We start from the raw sequence: 18,240 nt of genomic DNA, 5'->3' as shown, positions 1-18,240 counted from the left end.
GGCACTCGGTGCCATGGTCTAGTTGACTGAATAGGGCTGGGTGCTAGGTTGGACTGGATGATCTTGGAGGTCTCTTCCACCTTGGTTGATTCTATGATTCTGTAGTTTTCTTAAGGGAACCTGTGACCCTCTTTAACCATTACAGCAGGATACATGAGAATTCCCCTAAAACCTTTCCCCCAACCAAGCAAATCCACAAAACCCCAGTGCTCATTCTTTCCCCTCCCCATTGTCTCCCATTAGGCCCAAACAGACTTGACTGCACAGCAAGAAATTCACTGCAGCCTTGGAGGCCACAGGAAGGGTCCTCCTCCATAGTTATCAGGTAAGACTCCCTCTGGAGAGCCAAAGGAAGAGAGAGGAAAGAGAGACATTTGGTTTTGCTGCCCACTTCTAAAGTGATAGCAGGATTATGGGACTGAACAACAATCAATCTCTTTGGGTCCCTTTCAACCCCTGACATCCTGTGATACTCACATATATTTATAATTCAGAAGTAACACACACACACAGAAAGGAAAAAAAAAAAAACCAACTCAAATTGTTGCCCCACTCTTCTGGATAAAGGAACAAGGGAACAGCTCTCCTCCCATAAAGAAATCAGATGAGCCCCACTGCTGCTACCTGCTGAGCCATAACAAGAGTCTCAGCCAAGGTCAGTGAAGCCATGCATAGGGACTAGCCAGCAGCCAGAGCCAAGAAAAGAAAAGGTAAAAAAATAATAGTTTGTGCAGCAGATTACATACTAACTCAGCAAGTGAATGAAATGATACAGACTTAACATTTATCTTTGGCATTCAATCTCCTATTTCAGTTATTTATTACTCAAATATGTCCACAAAGTTCCTATTTCTTCCTATTCATTTAGAATCATGCTAGAGGGTTAGTTCTAAAGCACTACAATGAGTTACAATTTATGACACCAGTATAGAAGATACCTCTCTCTACCGTGAGGGTGCCAGAGCACTGAACCAGCTGCCCACAGGGGTTGTGGAGTCTCCTTCTCTGAAAGTCTCCAAACCCACCTAGACACCATGATCCCCAGCAACCTGCTATGGGTGACCCTGCTTTAGCAAGGAGCATTGGACTAGAGAATCTCCAAAGGTTCCTTCCAATCGCTGCCATTCTGTGATTTTGTGGAACCACCACTACAGAGAACTGCCATCTCCCTCCACCATTACCTCTCACCAAAATCAAAGATTTTTGTGAATAGTTCAGAGTCTCCAGAGAACAACCAATAATTTTTTTCCTGCATTGCACAAGAAAATACTCAGCTCCTGCACCCCATCCCTTCCAATCACTGCTGTTGAGAAAGACACACTTCCACCTCCCCTCTGTTCTTGTTCTTCCTGCTTTTCACACACTGTCTGTAGCACATCCTCTCAAGACAAGCAAGAGAAGGGAATTACATGGTGCCTGAAAAATGGCATTAGGAGCATTATTAGACACCTCTCTGACAGCAAAGTCCCTTCCAACTCTCACCATTCTGTGGTTTCTGGTTGCTTGTAGCTCAGTAGAAAGGATGGATAACTCCACTGAGCACATACTAACTTTCTTAGATAAATAAAATGGATATTGGCAGAAAACTTCAGAGGTACAAAAGGTTTGAGATAGGAGGTGAGAATAGGTCATGACAGAGAATCTGTTCATAATATTAACGAAATGCAGAATGAGTCAGAGATTAGACAGAAAATGGAATCGGGTTTCCTCGCACAAAGGGCATCTCAGCTGCCAAAAGTGCAACAGCAATTAAGGAGCACAAATCAGCTTAAAAGCAGAGAGGCATAAATGGTGTAGAACAAGGGAGGTGCTCACTTGAATTAATGAGTTTGTATACCAACATACACACACATTTATACACACACCCCCCCAAGCCTTCCATACTGTTGAGGTGAAGTGTCCTCGCTGGATACACACAGGGCCAAGGACTCTGCTCTACACTGGACTCAGATCTCTCTCGTTTTCCCCAGCTCCAAGGTGCTGTTTTGTTCCATACTTCCCCCCACTACACCATTGCAACAATGGAGGCCTTTTACTCAGATATCCTAGGAAATAAAAAACTAGTAAATTTTGGACATATTTCTCCCCTGTCAAGCTCACAAACATTCTAGATTTAAAATTCTAGTTATGTACCAGCCAAAGTAAACACAAAACCACACTAGAAGTTGTTTAGCTAGCAAAATCATTCCTTTTTTCTCTGTGCCTCAGTTTCTTCATTATCCCTGTTTTGTGCATGGTTGAGAATCTTCCAGTATGCCAGAACCCTCCAACCTCTCAAAGCCATCAACTGCTCTGGTTCTCTCTTTCTGGGTGACAAAAGCAAACAAAAGCATAAGATGTGTTTGAGAAAGATGACATACAGATCAAGAGAAAGAATTCAAGAATCCCTCATTAAAAAAGGGATGTTGAGGTGCTGGTGTGAGTGCAGAGAAGGGTAAGGAAGCTGGGGAAGGGCCTGGAGAATAAATCTTACAAAGAGCAACTGAAGGAGCTGGGGATGGTCAGTTTGAGGAAGAGGAGGCTGAGGGGAAATCTCATTGCTGTCTACAACTACCTGAAAGGATGTTGTGGAGATGTTGGTGCTGGTCTCTTCTCACAGGTAATAGAACAAGAGGGAATGGGCTCAGGCTGCAACTGGGTATGTTTAGACTGGACATTAGGAAAAAAAAATTCCCAGCAAGAGTGGTCAGGCACTAGAATGGGCTGCACAGGGAGGTGGTGAAGTGACCAACCCTGGATGTGTTTAAAATTGGTCTGTATGTGGTGCACAGGGATATGGTTTAGGGAGAGCTTTATAGAGATATCAGTTGGACTTGGTGATCCTGAGGATCTTTTCCAACCTGAATGTTTCTGTGATTCCGTGAAAAAAAACCTGAAAGAGTGAAACTTCAAGGATTTATGGGAACATCTTCAATTTTCACTGTACATCTAGCTTTACAGAAGGGCTTGAAATGACATGTAGCCTAAGTGTACAGAAAACAAATGGTTAAAGAGAGATGCCAGTACTTCCTTAAGCCTTGTGATTCAGCAGGGCCTAACTCACAATTTATGACCTTTTTGAGGCTGGCACTGCTATGATTACACAACCTGACTCAGAGCTGGCAGACACAGTCCAAACAAGAGAGTTGGAGAATCTCAGCTCTAATCCCTAATCTTTTACAGGGATTCAGCTGGATCGGATTCAGCAACACATGCAGGCACATGCTGTATATTAAACAAAACGTTACCTCCATTGAAGCTATTAAGACTCAGAAAGCACTCAAAGTGTGTGTTTAACCAGTTACCTAAACCAGGGTCCACATGTTCACAAGCCAGTTATTCCCAGAAGTTGTACATTCTTGCTTTGGGTTAATTACCAGCTCAGCTGAGTGTGTTTGGCATTTGTGGGAAGCATGGGGTGGTCAAATACTGTCCAATAAAATGCATGCTGCAATATTTAGTTGTAGTAGTAAAAAAACTAATCAGTGCAGTTACTAGGGCAGAAGCAGCAGAAAGCACACCCTGACAGCTTTCTGCATCCTTAGAACAATTCCTTGAGTTCTACCACATTTTGTCTAAGAAGATGTTTCTTCAAAACCTCCAGCTCTAGCATGCATTCTGGTTATTGACTAATCCTGCTAAATCTGGTGGCTTCAGTTTTGGCTTGCTTTAGTTCTGCCACCTCTCAGCTCCAACAAGTGAGGCAAGGGAAAAAGGAAAACAACAAACCAACCAACCAACAACAACAACAAAAAAACATATGAAAAGGAACTGTTAAAAATCTTAACAGAAGGCAGAGGGAGTCTCATAGTGATCTTTAGATTCTCTTGGCTATAAATGGCATCATTACATATTTTGAGCTAAGAAATACATAAGCTGTGAGATCTGTTTTAGAAATCTTGACAAATTCATTAAAGAAGAAAATTAAATGGAACTCTGAAGCTGAAAAATTAAAAAGTGTGAATGCAGGAGATGGATAAAGTCACATAACACAGAATGAAAGAAGCACAAGATGTAAGGCCACAAATTCCAGTCCTACAGTTGTTGTCCTTTGAAATGCAAAGAGTCTAAGCTTTCCTTTAATGTTAGAATTGCTCATGATTCCCTCAGTGACATGGTGGGATGTGTAGGAGGTCAGTAATCACTACTGCTTTTCAGAATAGAGCCATAAAAACCCCCTCACACCTTTTGGAAATCACCTCAGAAACAGAAAAGTAGTATGAAGCAGGCATATATATGGAACCACACTCACTATTTCTGAAGCCATGCCATTTAGAGACCAAATTCCTTTTGCATTTCACAGACAAATCTGAATCCCTGCCTATAAAGTTAAAGGAATCATGGCCCACTTTGCCATGAGGTGGGCTGGTGAAGTTGTATCCCTGTAAATGAATATCCACAATATTAACCAGAGACGAGAAGGTAAGTGGCGGGGGGAAAGCTCATCATGAGCACCACAGGTCAGACACGGCTATGCACAACCAGACATCTAATGAATTTCTGCAGACAGCTGCTTACATAACTGTCAAGCTGTCCTACCAGCCCTTCAGAAGCACTGAGGCATTTCCCCTTCTTTAAGGAGGGAGGGGGAAAGTAAAAATCCCACTCTGAAAGATAAGAAAAAACACAGCTCCTAAACTGCAATAGTCACAATTCTTATAATACCTTATGACTACATGGATTAAGCTTTAATTATTACACTGTTGCTATTTGTCTGCCATGGGGTGCGCGGAGACACCAGTTCTAACCTGTCAGACATGATGGACTCGTGTTTTCTAGTGTTTAAGGGGTTATAGCTTGCTCTTGCCTATTGCCAAAAGTGCATTTCCACAATTAAAGGAAGTTATTCTATACTATTTTAAACAAAGGTCGAAGAAATTTGCCGTAGGAACAAACTTCCTGAGTTTCATTATCCAAAGCTTTAAAAATGACTGGCAAACTTCGTTTCTGAGTCATAGAAGTTAATTGATGACACCACAACCATGAGGAGTAATGCTAGTCTAGTCAGGTATTCTTTCTTCCTGGTAAATACAATCCAGGATACCCTGAGGGATTCTGCTAAGCACAGCTGTAGAGAAAAGCATACAGAAATGGAGGACAGGAACACATTTTTCAAACATGTCTTTTCCCCTTATTCAACTGTCGAAGAGAACAAACGCATTGTCCAACAGGGATTATAAATGAGCCTCTGCCCAGTGTTAAAACTGAACTTCTGAAAATATACATCACCTCAAATTTCATCCTTCAGCTATTGACAAATTTTATCCTATGGCAAAGATTTACAAGAGAAAAAAGGTTTTTTTGGGTCTGTTGGTTTTGTTGTTTTTTTTAAGTCATTTTAATCCACAAGACAGAGTAGAAAACAAAATATTTTGTGAAAAGGGACAAAATCCAAAGGAATCCAGCCATGGATTTGCCAAGTCCCATGACAAGCTGAAGAACAAACCTTTAACTTTGCTTCCATTTGATAAAAAAAAAAATCAGTTTAACAATCTTATATAGGAAGGCCCACAAGAACATATTCACCTACTTTCAATTAACCAAAACTACTTAGACTCTGTAGCTTACTGCCTAATCCAGTAGCACTTCACCTCTCATAAATGCATCAAAAAACTGGGTTGAGAAGGAATAGCTTAAAGGAATAAGTATTAAAGACATGTCAGAGAGAAGACTTCTACACAGGTTCTTATGAGATGTAATGTCAAGAAAAAGCAAATTCTCCAAGCCCTCTCAGAGAACATGGCTGAGTTTGGCATGCACATCTTGCTCATTTTGTCCTTTCATGGAGGTAACTAAAACATACTACTGGCAGAAAAATTAATTGCTTTCACTTACACTGTCAAAAAACTCCTGCAGAATCTTCCTCCTCACCTGGCCCAAACAGAGCTGTTCTATCTACTTTTCCCTCTATAATCTGGAGTAGATCATCTACAACTTCACATCGGGAGCAGATGGATGCTGGAAGCGAAAACATCTAGTTCAAGGTTAGCATACTCACCTGTTAGACTTCGAGTGAGAGTGAAACATTCATTTCCTGAATCAAAACATCCATCAAGGTGTTGCACAGTATCAGTCTGAACCTACTTGTCAAGAAGGTCAGGAAAAATTATGTGGGTCACTGGGGTTATCCTCAGCTGGAGAGACACTGTCTCAGTACAAGTGTAAGTGTAGTTGAGAAAAGAGCCTGTTGCCTGTCTCAGTACAAGTGTAGGTGTAGTTGAGAAAAGGGCCTGTATGCAGGCATTGAGTCCTTCTTTACTCACCTGGTGTACACATGGATACTTTAGGGCTTCACTTTATAGACATTTCTCAACTTCCAAGCTTAGACAACATCTCACCCTTTCTCTAACAGAAGAAAGAGTTGAATGCACAGGAGATCTACAGAATGTTGTTTCTTGGGGCTCTTTGGGTGGATTGTGACTTGTCCAAGAGACTGAATGCAGACTAGAACCTTTTGGTTCAATGGAGGAACCACCTGTGAGACAGTTGGACCAGATGACTTTTGGAGGTCCCTTCTAACCCAGACCATTCTATGATTCTATCAAAATCAGGGAACTCATGAAGCAGAACCACAGAATCATAGAGTGGTAAGGGTTTGAAGAGTTGTACAGAAATCACCAAGTCCAACACCCCTGCCAAACCTGGATCATCTGAACCTCTCTCTTTCGTGACAGTGAAGTATGCAATACATGCTCAAACTAATGCTCAGCCATATATATAAACTCAAAATGCTCTCAGCCACTATAAAGAAACCATTAAAAAAAAGCAACTTCCCAAGTGCCACAGTTTTCCAAGTGAAAGCCCCCATTCTACAGTAATGGCCTCAAGCGAGACACACTAAGGAGATGGCAACATAAACGTTAGGATTATCGCCCATCTGAGTCACTTACACCCTGTTTACGTCTGGCTGAAGGCTTAGTGGTTCCAGCACTATTTATAACACTTTGTCTCATCTTTCAAGGGTTTTTCCTCCTCCTGTCAATAGTTTCCAGAAACCAGGGAGATTTCTGACGTGCTCAAGTGACAGAATCCTCTAGGTAGACTTGTTCAGCAGCAACATACTAAAGCAACTTATGATTAGGTCTATCAGCTTTTAATTATGGGAGCTCCCTTAATGGGAAACAGGCTCCAAATGTAGAGTTAGACAACATGCTAGGCTGCTAACTATTTTTCCTCCCTGCATTCTCCTCTGAGACCTATTCACACCACTGACCTGCGTTTGAAACTTGTATGCAAGGCTCTGAAACCTGTGCTGCAAGACTTGTTTGTGATGCATCGTGACAGGTTAGGATTAAAATCATCTTACTTTCAAACTACAGTTGTGGAACTCTCTGGTCACACAACTTCACCTCCAAGGCAAATCAAGCAGATAAACTTTTATGTTCAAGTGTAGCGGGATCTTTCAAATTAAAACCAGCAGAGGACCATAACCCAGGTAAAATGCTATTGTTATCTGCCAGCTTGAAATTGTAATGCTTCCCAACAAGCACTGGACACAGTCATTGTACTGAGCCTTCACTGATTGCACTGAACATCACCCAAATGGCCTTACCAGGGGTGGGGATGTGAAAGGAGAAAATGAGACTTCTCCAGTGCTCTCCCATCTCTTGTCCAAAACAAATTTGGAGACATTTATACAAATCTCCCTCAAAGAATTAACAATCTCTAAACCCAGACCTTCTTCCAACTAAAATCCTTTGTATCCAGAGTTTTTAAAAGAGACATTATGTTTAGATTTCCTCTTGTTCCCCAGCCCTGAGGAGATATTAGCACATGAGTGAGATGCTTGCAGATGACAAGTGTGGAAAGTACTACAGTCATCTCACCTAACACTTACATTATCATATACATACCTATATATATATCTATAGCCTTTCAGAACCAAACAGTTTATTGTATGCACACAATTTTCTTTTCACTTAAAAAAACACATTGAAAACAAATCTTTCCTACAGTTCTGGCAATCATTCAATCACTCTACTTGAAGCATCACTGAATCTTGCTGAAATAGAAAGGCTGCACTTCTGCCACCCTGCAACATCGATTTTTGTCACCCAGTTGACTATTAACCCACGCTTGAGTAACTCAAGAGTAGGCACAATTTCATACATAACATGAGTGCCCCCTTGTGTCAAACTAGATCCTCTTCCTTTACCAGGGGGTTTCCTCATATCCCTCACTATGGAAAAACACCCCTAATTAATCTGGTTTCTTGAGTTTAAAACTAGGTCTCTACAGTTCTTGAGGCTATGACAAAACAAAATGTAAGGTATGGACGACAGAAAGCAGTTTGGAAAAGAGCAACACAGGTTTCCAAAGTGATATAATCCTAAACCACTGACAGGTTACTTAACAACAACAACCCCCCAAAAATTCCTGCTTCATTCACCCTCAAGGCTGGTTTCTTTACATCATTCCTGTGTTTTTTATTGTAAATCAGTTAGAAAGTTAATGATATGAAATCATACGGCAAGACTGTTAGCTAAATTCAGGCCAGATATACAGCACAATCCACAAGTAGCTCTGAACACAGAAGCCTACATGTGCCATGTTCTATGAAGAGGGGGGGAAAAGCCACAAAGGACATCAGAGGTTCAGGTGGGCACGTATCCTTTCTATATGCTTACACTTTCAATTATTAGTTCAAAACAAAACACATTCAGCCTGCAAGTTCTGAGGGACTCATAGAGACTGGCATATTTTTCTAATGAGAATTTGACTCCATGCCTAATTTACACATATTAACAGACTACATGTGTGTTTGGAAACTTAGAAATCAGTTCAAAGATGTTAGAAAATATTATGAGCTGTCCTCTGGAAGAAGAGGCTGGGATGGGTATGAGAGGTTTATTCAGGCAACAGTGTGGCACCTGTGAAGGGCAAACTAAGGCTCTGGACTCAGGCCAGACAGGAGAGCATTGTCATTAAAGAATCATGGATAGGTTTTCATGCCTCTTTTTTTTTTTGTTTGTTTGTCTCTTTAGTTTGTTGGTTTGGGGTTTTTTACAGCCAAGAGAGTGAGAGCCTGTCAATGATGCTGGCAGATGGCAAGCAGTCAGAGCTAGATTAGATGTTTGCCACCAAGAACCAAGGGAAGAAATAGCTGCACCTTTCTTTAGGACTAGGAAATGCAAACGAATAAATAAAAAAGAGAAGCTTTCTGGCCAAGGAACTCAATTTTTGAAAAGCAGCATGAAAAATAAAATATAAAGACTGAACAAGAACTTTTCCCCCTCAAAAACCTAGGCCATGACACAGGCACAGAAAATGTCCTGGGTTTGCCCATTTCATTCATTGGTCTGTTCTGGTCAAGCCAAACCAAAAAGCACTGCTCCATGAGTTGCTATCCAAACTAGCAGACTGCCTGCCCTTTAGCTCTGAGCACTGACTTCAGCTTACAGGGCCCCCCTGCAGTTTTCCCTTAGTGTATTCCACGGTTTGTGGAGTCGTCAGAAACTCCTCACCTTTCTTCCTAAGAAGCAGCATCCCTCAGTTCTGCTGGCACATGCCCTCTGTAAGCACACACACACTAGTCAGTAGCAACAGTAGGCAAGGCAAACAGAAGAAATCATTTCCTATCTGCAGTCTTCTCTACACAGAAGTTAGGAGACAGGATGAAGCTCTGACATGAGGAAAAATGCTGGGCCAAGGTGTTCTACTGAGGTTTGGAAATGGAAAACACCCAGGAGAAATAAGTGCTGAAGTGAAATTAAGCAGATAATAAATGAGTCGAACTGATGAGGGAACAAGCAGCATTATTATAAAAGACCATTACTGCCCACAGCAGATCTCACAATTCTGTATCAGGAAACTGGAACTGTTGAATAGAAATGTAGGGTGGGGAAAAGCTTATTTGCTGCTACCTTTCTGAACATACATCCACATCTGCACAGATCCTAGACATGTACCAAGTATCAAATTATCTGGAATGCAGCATCACAAATATAATACCTGAAAAATATGAAGCCACCGAGTCACCTCTAATAATCTGAGTCTCTGAAAGACACCAACGAATTTAAAGGCATCACTTCCAAGCACAAACATGTTTGATGGCATCACCAAGATCAGCCAACTTTTCTCCCATATCCTCAGCTCATTTCCTCCTCCTGCTGATACAACTATCCTTTCTGTTCACTGAAGCTTACATCCTTCAATTACTCCATTTCCTTCTCTCTCCATCTCCCACAGCCCATCTATTTCACCACAGCATCTCTTAGACTTGTCCCCTTCCTCTCCAAAATTCATTTGGGCACTTTTAACACCTTTCAATAAGCAAGTACAGATGAGACAAGACTAAGCCAGTAATTAAAGCAGAGTTTTCCAACTCATTTTACTCTCCTACTACATCAAGATTAGATCCTTATCTTCATTCAGTCTCTGCTAGATCTGTCACTGCTGCCACAAGCACTTTGAATACTTTCTCCACCACGTGTAACCCCGCAGAGCATTCGACCTTGATTCTCTACTGCATCTTCTGTCCTGTTTAATCAGAGAGGAACTGAACTCAGAAGCTTGCAGCTGAGTGAACATATGCAGACTTCAGATCCTTGGCGTGCTTTTATTTTTTCCTCCCTTCCTCTCTTCTCTCCTACCTCTTTCAGTTCATTCTGACACAGGGACACTTTGCAGACATAAAGCCATTAACAAATGACAGGCTTCTGCCATCCAACTATTCCTAATAATTCATTGCTCTCTCAAGGGATCTGCAAACCCTAATGCTTACAGCTCCATTAGGTATGACTTATATGGAGCATCTTCTAAGCTGTACTCTCCTCAGAAAAAAGGGTTCCTAGGCTACCATGTCTCAAATGTGGTAGCCTCAAAGGTGGTAATGCTGCAAGGCCTACAGTAGACATTATTTGCCAGCTCATAATTTACAGTAAAAGACCAAAAGTCTTCAGACAAAGACAATTAAGAGCTCTAATAATCAGATCCTGCTGTTTGCAGCACACAGTGATTTTAAATTATTCACGTGCTTCAATCTGGAAGTGATTTACCATAATTTAGCAAACCTGAGACCTACATTAAGATGTAATAATGATGAATGGATGGGACACAGCACAGACAGTTCCAGAAAACCTCAGTCTTGTAGAATAAAGGAAGTACCCCTGAAGCCCTGGCAGGTGCCCCAGTGTGGGTGGCCAAAAAAAAAAAAAAAAAGAAGGAAGAAGGAAAAAGAAAAAGGAAGACTGTAAATAGCCTTTTTTCACATGAAAAAAAAATTATATATATATAAAAGATCAAGATTCTAGAGTGTAACAAAGGGTGTGGACAAGAACGCATTCCAAATTCATATCTGAGAGTTGTATATAGACAGGACTGGATTAGGTTTCTAAAATAAAAAGCAGATGGACTGAGAACACTTCCTAAACTCACTGAAGATCACACACAGTGTGGTTGCATCCCTCCATTATTTATTATCCCAGCAGCCATTTTAGGACTCAAGCACAGCTACATCTTGTACAGCTCACAGTGCTCAGCACAGGCTCCACACACACACCAGCCAGCACAGTGCAAATCCTCCAGGACAAAGTTCATAGGCACATCTTCACCTTACTTTCTGAATAAAGACATTTCTCACAAAGCCCACACATGTTGAGGTGTTTCAAGAATAAAAAGACTAATTACTGGCCCTTCAACTTTTTTGTGTATTTATCACAGCTAGACCATGGATGAAGTTTTATAACATCTGTTCCTGACTTCCTATTTCCTCTGCATTCCTTATTCTGTGGACTAGATGACCTTTAAAGGTCCCTTCCAACCCAAAGCATTCTATGATTTCTGTTCCAGCAACCCTTGGCTGCACAGAAGATGGGACTTGGCTGTGAGACAGGTCCTGGACCAAAGGAGATGAAGATAGACTGGCAAAACAGTTACCACTTTCTGATCCATTTCCCTTTTGACATTTTTTTGGTCTTTTTGACAAGACCAAGCGCAAGGTCCTGCACCTGGGTTGGGACAATCCCAAGCACCAATACAGGCTGGGCAGTGACAGGCTTGAAAGCAGCCCTGGGGAGAGGGACTTAGGGATGCTGGTGGATGAGAAGCTCAACATGAGCCAGCAGTGTGCACTTGCAGCCCGGAAAGCCAACCAGATCCTGGGCTGCATGAGGAGAAGTGTGGCCAGCAGGGCCAGGGGGCGGATTCTGCTCCTCTACTCCACTCTGGTGAGACCCCACCTGGAGTACTGCATCCAGTTCTGGAGCTCCTATTATGGGAAAGGTCTGGACATGCTGGAACATGTTCAGAGAAGAGTCACAAGGATGATCAGAGGGCTGGCACTGCTCTGCTATGGAGATGGACTGAGAGAGTTGGGGCTATTCAGTCTGGAGACGAGAAGGCTCCAAGAAGACCTCACTGTAGCCTTCCAGTATCTTGAGGGGCCTACAGGAAAACTGATGAGGGACTTTTTAGGGTGTCAGGTAGTGAAAGGACTAGTGGGAATGATGCAAAACTAGAAGTGGGTAGATTCAGACTGGATGTTAGGAAGACGTTCTTCACCATGAGGGTGGTGAGGCCGTGGAACAGGTTGCCCAGGGAGGTGGTGAAGCCTTATCCCTGGAAGTTTTTAAGGCCAGACTGGATGTGGTTCTGAGCAACCTGATCAAGTATGAGGTGACTCTGCCCGTGGCAGGAGGGTTGGAACTAGATGATCCTTGAGGTCTCTTCCAGCTCTGGCAATTCTATGGTTCTATGACTTGCATGCAGAGAAAAAGGGTGAAAACCAAGCACAAACACATCACTTTGGGGAAAAAACACATCATCTTGGGAAAGGGAGAGGCAGAGGTGTAACAGGACATAGCACTGACTGGCTTCTGTGTTGATTTTTATCCCAAGAGACACTCAGTAACCACAGAAATGGGTGTGATGCAGGAACCTGAGAAAAACAAAGACCAAAACACAACCATGAGCAACAGGTCAGGTGTTAGCTTTAGCTCCTTAACAAACTGACAACTGCTGGGAGATATTGAAGGTTTTCTCTGCAACACAATGAAAACACTTCAGCTTTTCCCAGTTTAACTTCCTGCAGTGAGCAAAACACAACATACACTTCTGCACATGGCAATGATGGAAGGTCTCTGAGACAAGGAGTGAAATCACAGCTATTTTCAGTCCTTCCAGTCACATGGAGACAGCAAATTCCGGTCAACAGCTCCATGAACCCTTTGCTGACAGAGAGCCTCCCAACAACCCTCTCTCAAGGCCAGGCATCTGTGATGTGTAGAGCTCCCTACCTCACAGCTCTGCCTTGGATCTGGTTTCAGATAAAACCTTCCACACTGCTACATCAGTAGGGTATTAAGGATACTTGACTAGCTTCAGAGGAACATTATCACCAGCAATCAGAAAGAGCAGCTGCAGGAGAAACTCCTTCATGTCTCCATGCAGTAAAAGACTTTTCAGAGAAGTACATCAAGAGGAGAATACTACATTAATCCTGAACTGGGCCCTGGCCAAACTCAGGTGTCTTTGCTACACCGATGGAGCGTCATATATGCAGTCTGCATGGCCATCTGGAATACTGTGTCCAGTTCTGGGCCCCTCAGTTCAAGAAAGACCTCAGGGAACTGCTTGAAAGAGGCCAGAACAAAGCCACAAAGATGATGAAGGAAGTGGAACATCTCCCTTGTGAGGAGAGACTAAGGCAGCAGGGTCTCATTAGTTTGAAGAAGAGACTGAGGGGTGACTTCATTCATGTTTATAAAGACGCAAAGGGCAGTGTGGGGAGGATAGATTCAGGCTCTGCACAGTGATGTTCAATGATAGGACAAGGGGCACTGGGTGCAAGCTGGAGCAGAGAGGATTCCATCTGAATATAAGTAAAAACTTTTTCACTGTGAGGCTGACAGAGCCCTGAACAGGCTGCCCAGAATGGTTATAGAGTCTCCTCTCTGAAGACATTCAAAACCTGCCTTGATGTGTTCCTGTATGACCTGCCTAGGTGATCCTGCCCAGGCTGGGAAGTTGGACTGGATTCTCTTTCAAGGCCCCTTCCTAGGCTTAACATTCTGTGATTCTGTGTAATGCTGCCCATAGATTTTGAGGGATGATACTTTAATTGCTATTTATGAGCATTAAACTTTACAACTTTGCAATGAATATTTTGCTATTATTTCTCATATAATTAACAAACCAGTGGACAAAATTTCCATCTCATTTATTAGATGAAATAACTCCCAATAGAAGAAGCACCTACATTATAAACTACTACAACTTCTTTTAGGATATCCATCATGCCTAAACAAAAAGCAAAGCCACCCTCTATCCTCGTTAGAGAAAGAAAATGTTAATTAATGTTTTGAATTTTAATTCTGAATGATCATAAATGTGAGAAGGGTTTAATGCTGGGTAAAAGTGGGGCATAGTTATTGCCTCCCCTTTGAGGGGGGTTTAATGCTAAGTAAAAGTGGGGCATAGTTATTGTTTCCCCTTCCCCTCAGAAAAAGTTTTTACTCTAACTATTCTGCGTGGTGCCTAAAGCAAACAATGATAAAAGTTAGTAAGTGGGGAGTTGCTTGTTGTTTTTACAGCATAGAAGCCCTGTACTTCTGAATCACTCAGCAGCTGGAGTCTGTTTTAATTACTGAACATCAATCAAGATGTAAACCAGCACTTGGAGACCAAGGAATGCATCGTTCATCTGCAACACAAAAGAAATAGCTAAGCTATCTTAGCTTCTGCCTAGACTTTGCACCCTAGGAAAAGTCGACCTTACTTTTATACTATGTCAGTTAGGTTAGCTGGCCAAGGACTAATTTTACACTGTGCTTGAATACATTGGTGACAATTTGTAGTGAAAAAAGATCATGAGAATATTATTTTATATAGGATCATAAACTCTAACACAAACCATACTTGTCAAGTACTGTCTTTTAACAAACAGCAGCGGCAGCATATGGTAGCTCTTCCCTCTCCAACAACTACATAGATAGAAAGATGAAATAAAAGGAGCAATGACACTGTAGACTGTAGGTTCCTGCCTGAATTTTTCACCTGTTCACCTCCTAAGCTCCTGAAATTCAATTCTTTTATTGTGTTTTTGCTATTATTAAGAACACAGCCCAGCAACACTGCATTCAACTTCACACAGAGCTACAGCCTGTCTGTCATGAGATCAAAGGACATGATCTAATTATCCCTTCTGGTCTTCAGATCTATAGATGTAAACTACACACTCTATCTAATCTAGGGCAAAAACAACCACCCACCACAGCACACAAGAAATTCTCCCTAAAGATAAAAGAGTAAGCACTTGGCACAGATGGTGACCACATTACTCATTGTGCTGTCGGCGCTAGCTTCGTTCCTGCAGTGGCGAGGGTGAAATCAGACACTGTGAAGATCTGCCCAACTCTTTCAGCTCATCTCAGGTAATCCATCTATAAAGCATAAGATTATCGATAACAGCCTGTATCATGGCAGACACACTCAGTCCACCTTTAGCCAGCTCTGTAGCAGCCATTGGATGTAGAACACTGCAATAGTTCATGTGCTGTTAGATACTGTACAAACACAGAACAGCACTGCCCTACTCAAAGAGCTTCCCGTTTAGGCATGGGATGACAGATTAAATGTACACGGAGCAACAGCACCTGGAAACAAGGAATCACATCTGTCTCAGCACAGCAGTGGCTGCTGCAGTCCTCAGGTGCAGGGCAGGTTTTGCAGGAACATTGAGTCACTGGTAATGTGAGCTCAGTGCTACAGTAGGTATGCCAAGCTATTTTGGCAGAGTTCTAAGGTGGTATCAGTGCCTGTAAGCCACAAATAAAGTTCTTATGAAGTATGATGAGCATACTGAAATGCACATTCGCCATCCAACATTTCAAAGATGAGCTTGCTGGTGTCCTTCTTTGCTACAGCCATGTAGCCCACAAGCTGCAGGCAAGCTTGGCAGCCAGTAAAACTGGGACTTTGTAGCAAACTAGTAATTTATTTACTTAAAGATGCTTTGAGTCCTTTTTGATAACTATGCTGCATGGATCATTGCTCTCTGAAGGGTCACAGGATGCTAGGGGTTGGAAGGGATCCTTGGAGATTATGGAATTCAACCCTTCTGCCAGAGCAGGACCATAGAATCTAGTGCAGGTTTCACAGGGATGCATTCAGATAGGTCTTGACAGTCTGCAGAGGAGGAGATTCCACAATCTCTCCGAGCAGCCTGTTCCAGTGCTCTGTGACCCTTACAGTAAAGAAGTTCTTCCTCATACTGAAGCAGAACTTCCTGTGCTGCAGTTTCCATCCACTGCCCCTTGTCTTATCTTAGGGCACAAGTAAGCAGAAGATGTCCCTGTCCCTTCCTTCCAGACCCCCAGCCCTCAGACACTTATAAACATTTATTATTTCCCTTCTCAGTCTTCTCCTCTCCAGGCTAGATATAGCCTCAGGTCTCTCAGCCTTTCCTCATCAGGCTGTGCTCTAAGTCCCTTCATCATCCTTGTAGCCCTACATTGGACTCTCCAGCAGATTCCTGTCCCTTTTGAACTGGGGAGCCATGAACTGGATGCACTATTCCAGATGGGGCCTCACTAGGGCAAAGTAGAGAAGGATTAATCATATTTGGGACTGGATTGCCATGGTTCTTTCCCCTCCCATGCAACCTGCAGTGAGAAAACAGAATGGGACAATAATACCAGAATCATTACAGTGTCTCTCTGGAGTTTCCTTCCGAAAAGGGAACTTTCCCATTTGCTTGTCAAACCAGATCTGGGGACATTTCACATCCTCAAGTGGCACAATGTAGTTGAATAGATGAGAATAATTAAATTCTTGATACATGCATAGTTCTAGAGTTGGTTTCTATGGCCAATTTATACTGAAAACACAGGAGATGAGACTTCCATATCAAAAGGAATCACTCAGAGAAACAGACCTCCTTTTTTCAGCACACTATTATATCAGTAGGGATTGCAAGCATCATTCCTAAGGGAGTCTGATGGCATACTGAAATGTGCTGAATGGTGAGGGGATGCTGCCCAGCACACAGCAAGCACTGAAGGCTTTCCTGCTGTGAGTTAAGGGAATGACAGCAATAGCAGCACAGGAACCAGTGATGTTTAAATGTTAATCTCTGTCCTTAACTCAAGCATGTCCTCACATACAGTTGCTATTGCTGCTATTCTCCTATCATTAATGACAACATGGACCCCAGACAAATCAAGTTTGAAATACTGTTAGCAGTGTTTCAGAGAGAATACTTGTGACTGCAGAAGTCAGCCCTTAACAGCTGGCCACTCCAGAGTGAAAAAGAAATATTTGCTCAGACTTCAGAGGGTCATTTTGGTGCAGAAGAGGAAGATAAAAGCAGTAATCTTCTACAGTATGAGCCAGCAAATCAAAGCAAAGGGGATTCCACTCACTGGCAATCCAACAGAGACAAGATGGCTATAAAACACATTCAGCACTGTTTGTTCCAGGCAATGTGGTAATACCTCATGGCAGCAGATTTATGCTGGTAATTAAAACACAGAACACTTAATAAAAATCTTAGAGAAATAAAGAAAGAAAACAGTATTGCCAAGAAAAGCCAGAGGTAACTGCAGCACCATGGACACTGACTGCACTTGAAGTTTACCAGCACTTTCTGTTGATTGTTTCAATTCCACTTCAGAATGTCCAAGAGCATTCATTTCAATCACTCAGATCCATCTGTTATCAATTCCTCTTAATCTGGAGATTACTAAAAGGCACTAAAATTAATTATTCCATCTATCATGCTGTTTAACAAAGAAAAAATGATTTTAAAAACACCTCCACCATTGGAGCTTCCCATTTTCTCCCAACACAATCCCTCTCTCCTCCACACCTGGGACACTGATGGAGGTCACAGAATGCCAGGGGCTAGAAGTGACCTCAAAAGATCCAACCCCCCTGCCAGAGCAGGATCACCTATAGCAGATCACACAGAAACACATCCAGGCGGGTTTTGAGTATCTCCAGAGAGAAAAGATCCACAATCCCCCTGAGCAGCCTGTTCCAGTGTTATGCCACCCTCACAGGGAAAATAGTCCTCCTGTTTCCATGGAACTTCCTAAGCCTCAGCTTCCACCATTGCCCCTTGTCCTGTCATCGGGCATCACTGAGCAGAGCCTGGCTCCAGCCTCCTGGCACTCACCCTTTACACATTTATAAACATGCATGAGGTCACCCCTCAGGTTCCTTCCCTCCAAGCTGCAGAGCCCCAGCTCCCTCAGGCTCTCCTCCTAAGAAAGATGTTCCACCTCCTTCACCATTTCTGTGGCTCTGCACTGGACTCTTTCA

General features: G+C 42.5%; 1 protein-coding gene across 23 annotated transcripts in view; it reads right to left on the bottom strand.

Annotated features, from left to right (window-relative positions):
* Window positions 1-18,240, bottom strand: part of KCNQ1 (potassium voltage-gated channel subfamily Q member 1) — a 434,341-nt gene that overhangs the window by 234,233 nt on the left and 181,868 nt on the right. The window contains exon 14 of one of the 23 annotated variants that reach the window (XM_064163208.1): window positions 12,765-12,856. The exons of the other annotated variants lie outside the window; for them this stretch is intronic. Coding sequence (XP_064019278.1) covers window positions 12,823-12,856 — 34 coding nt within the window. The 3' untranslated portion in view covers window positions 12,765-12,822. Of the gene's footprint in view, window positions 1-12,764; window positions 12,857-18,240 lie in introns of those variants that run through there. 23 annotated transcript variants of the gene reach the window in all.

This window comes from Pogoniulus pusillus, chromosome 24 (assembly GCF_015220805.1).
Source record: "Pogoniulus pusillus isolate bPogPus1 chromosome 24, bPogPus1.pri, whole genome shotgun sequence".
Taxonomy (NCBI): domain Eukaryota; kingdom Metazoa; phylum Chordata; class Aves; order Piciformes; family Lybiidae; genus Pogoniulus; species Pogoniulus pusillus.
The sequence above is the reverse complement of the archived record's forward strand: the minus strand, read 5'-3'. Positions and strand labels throughout refer to the sequence as shown.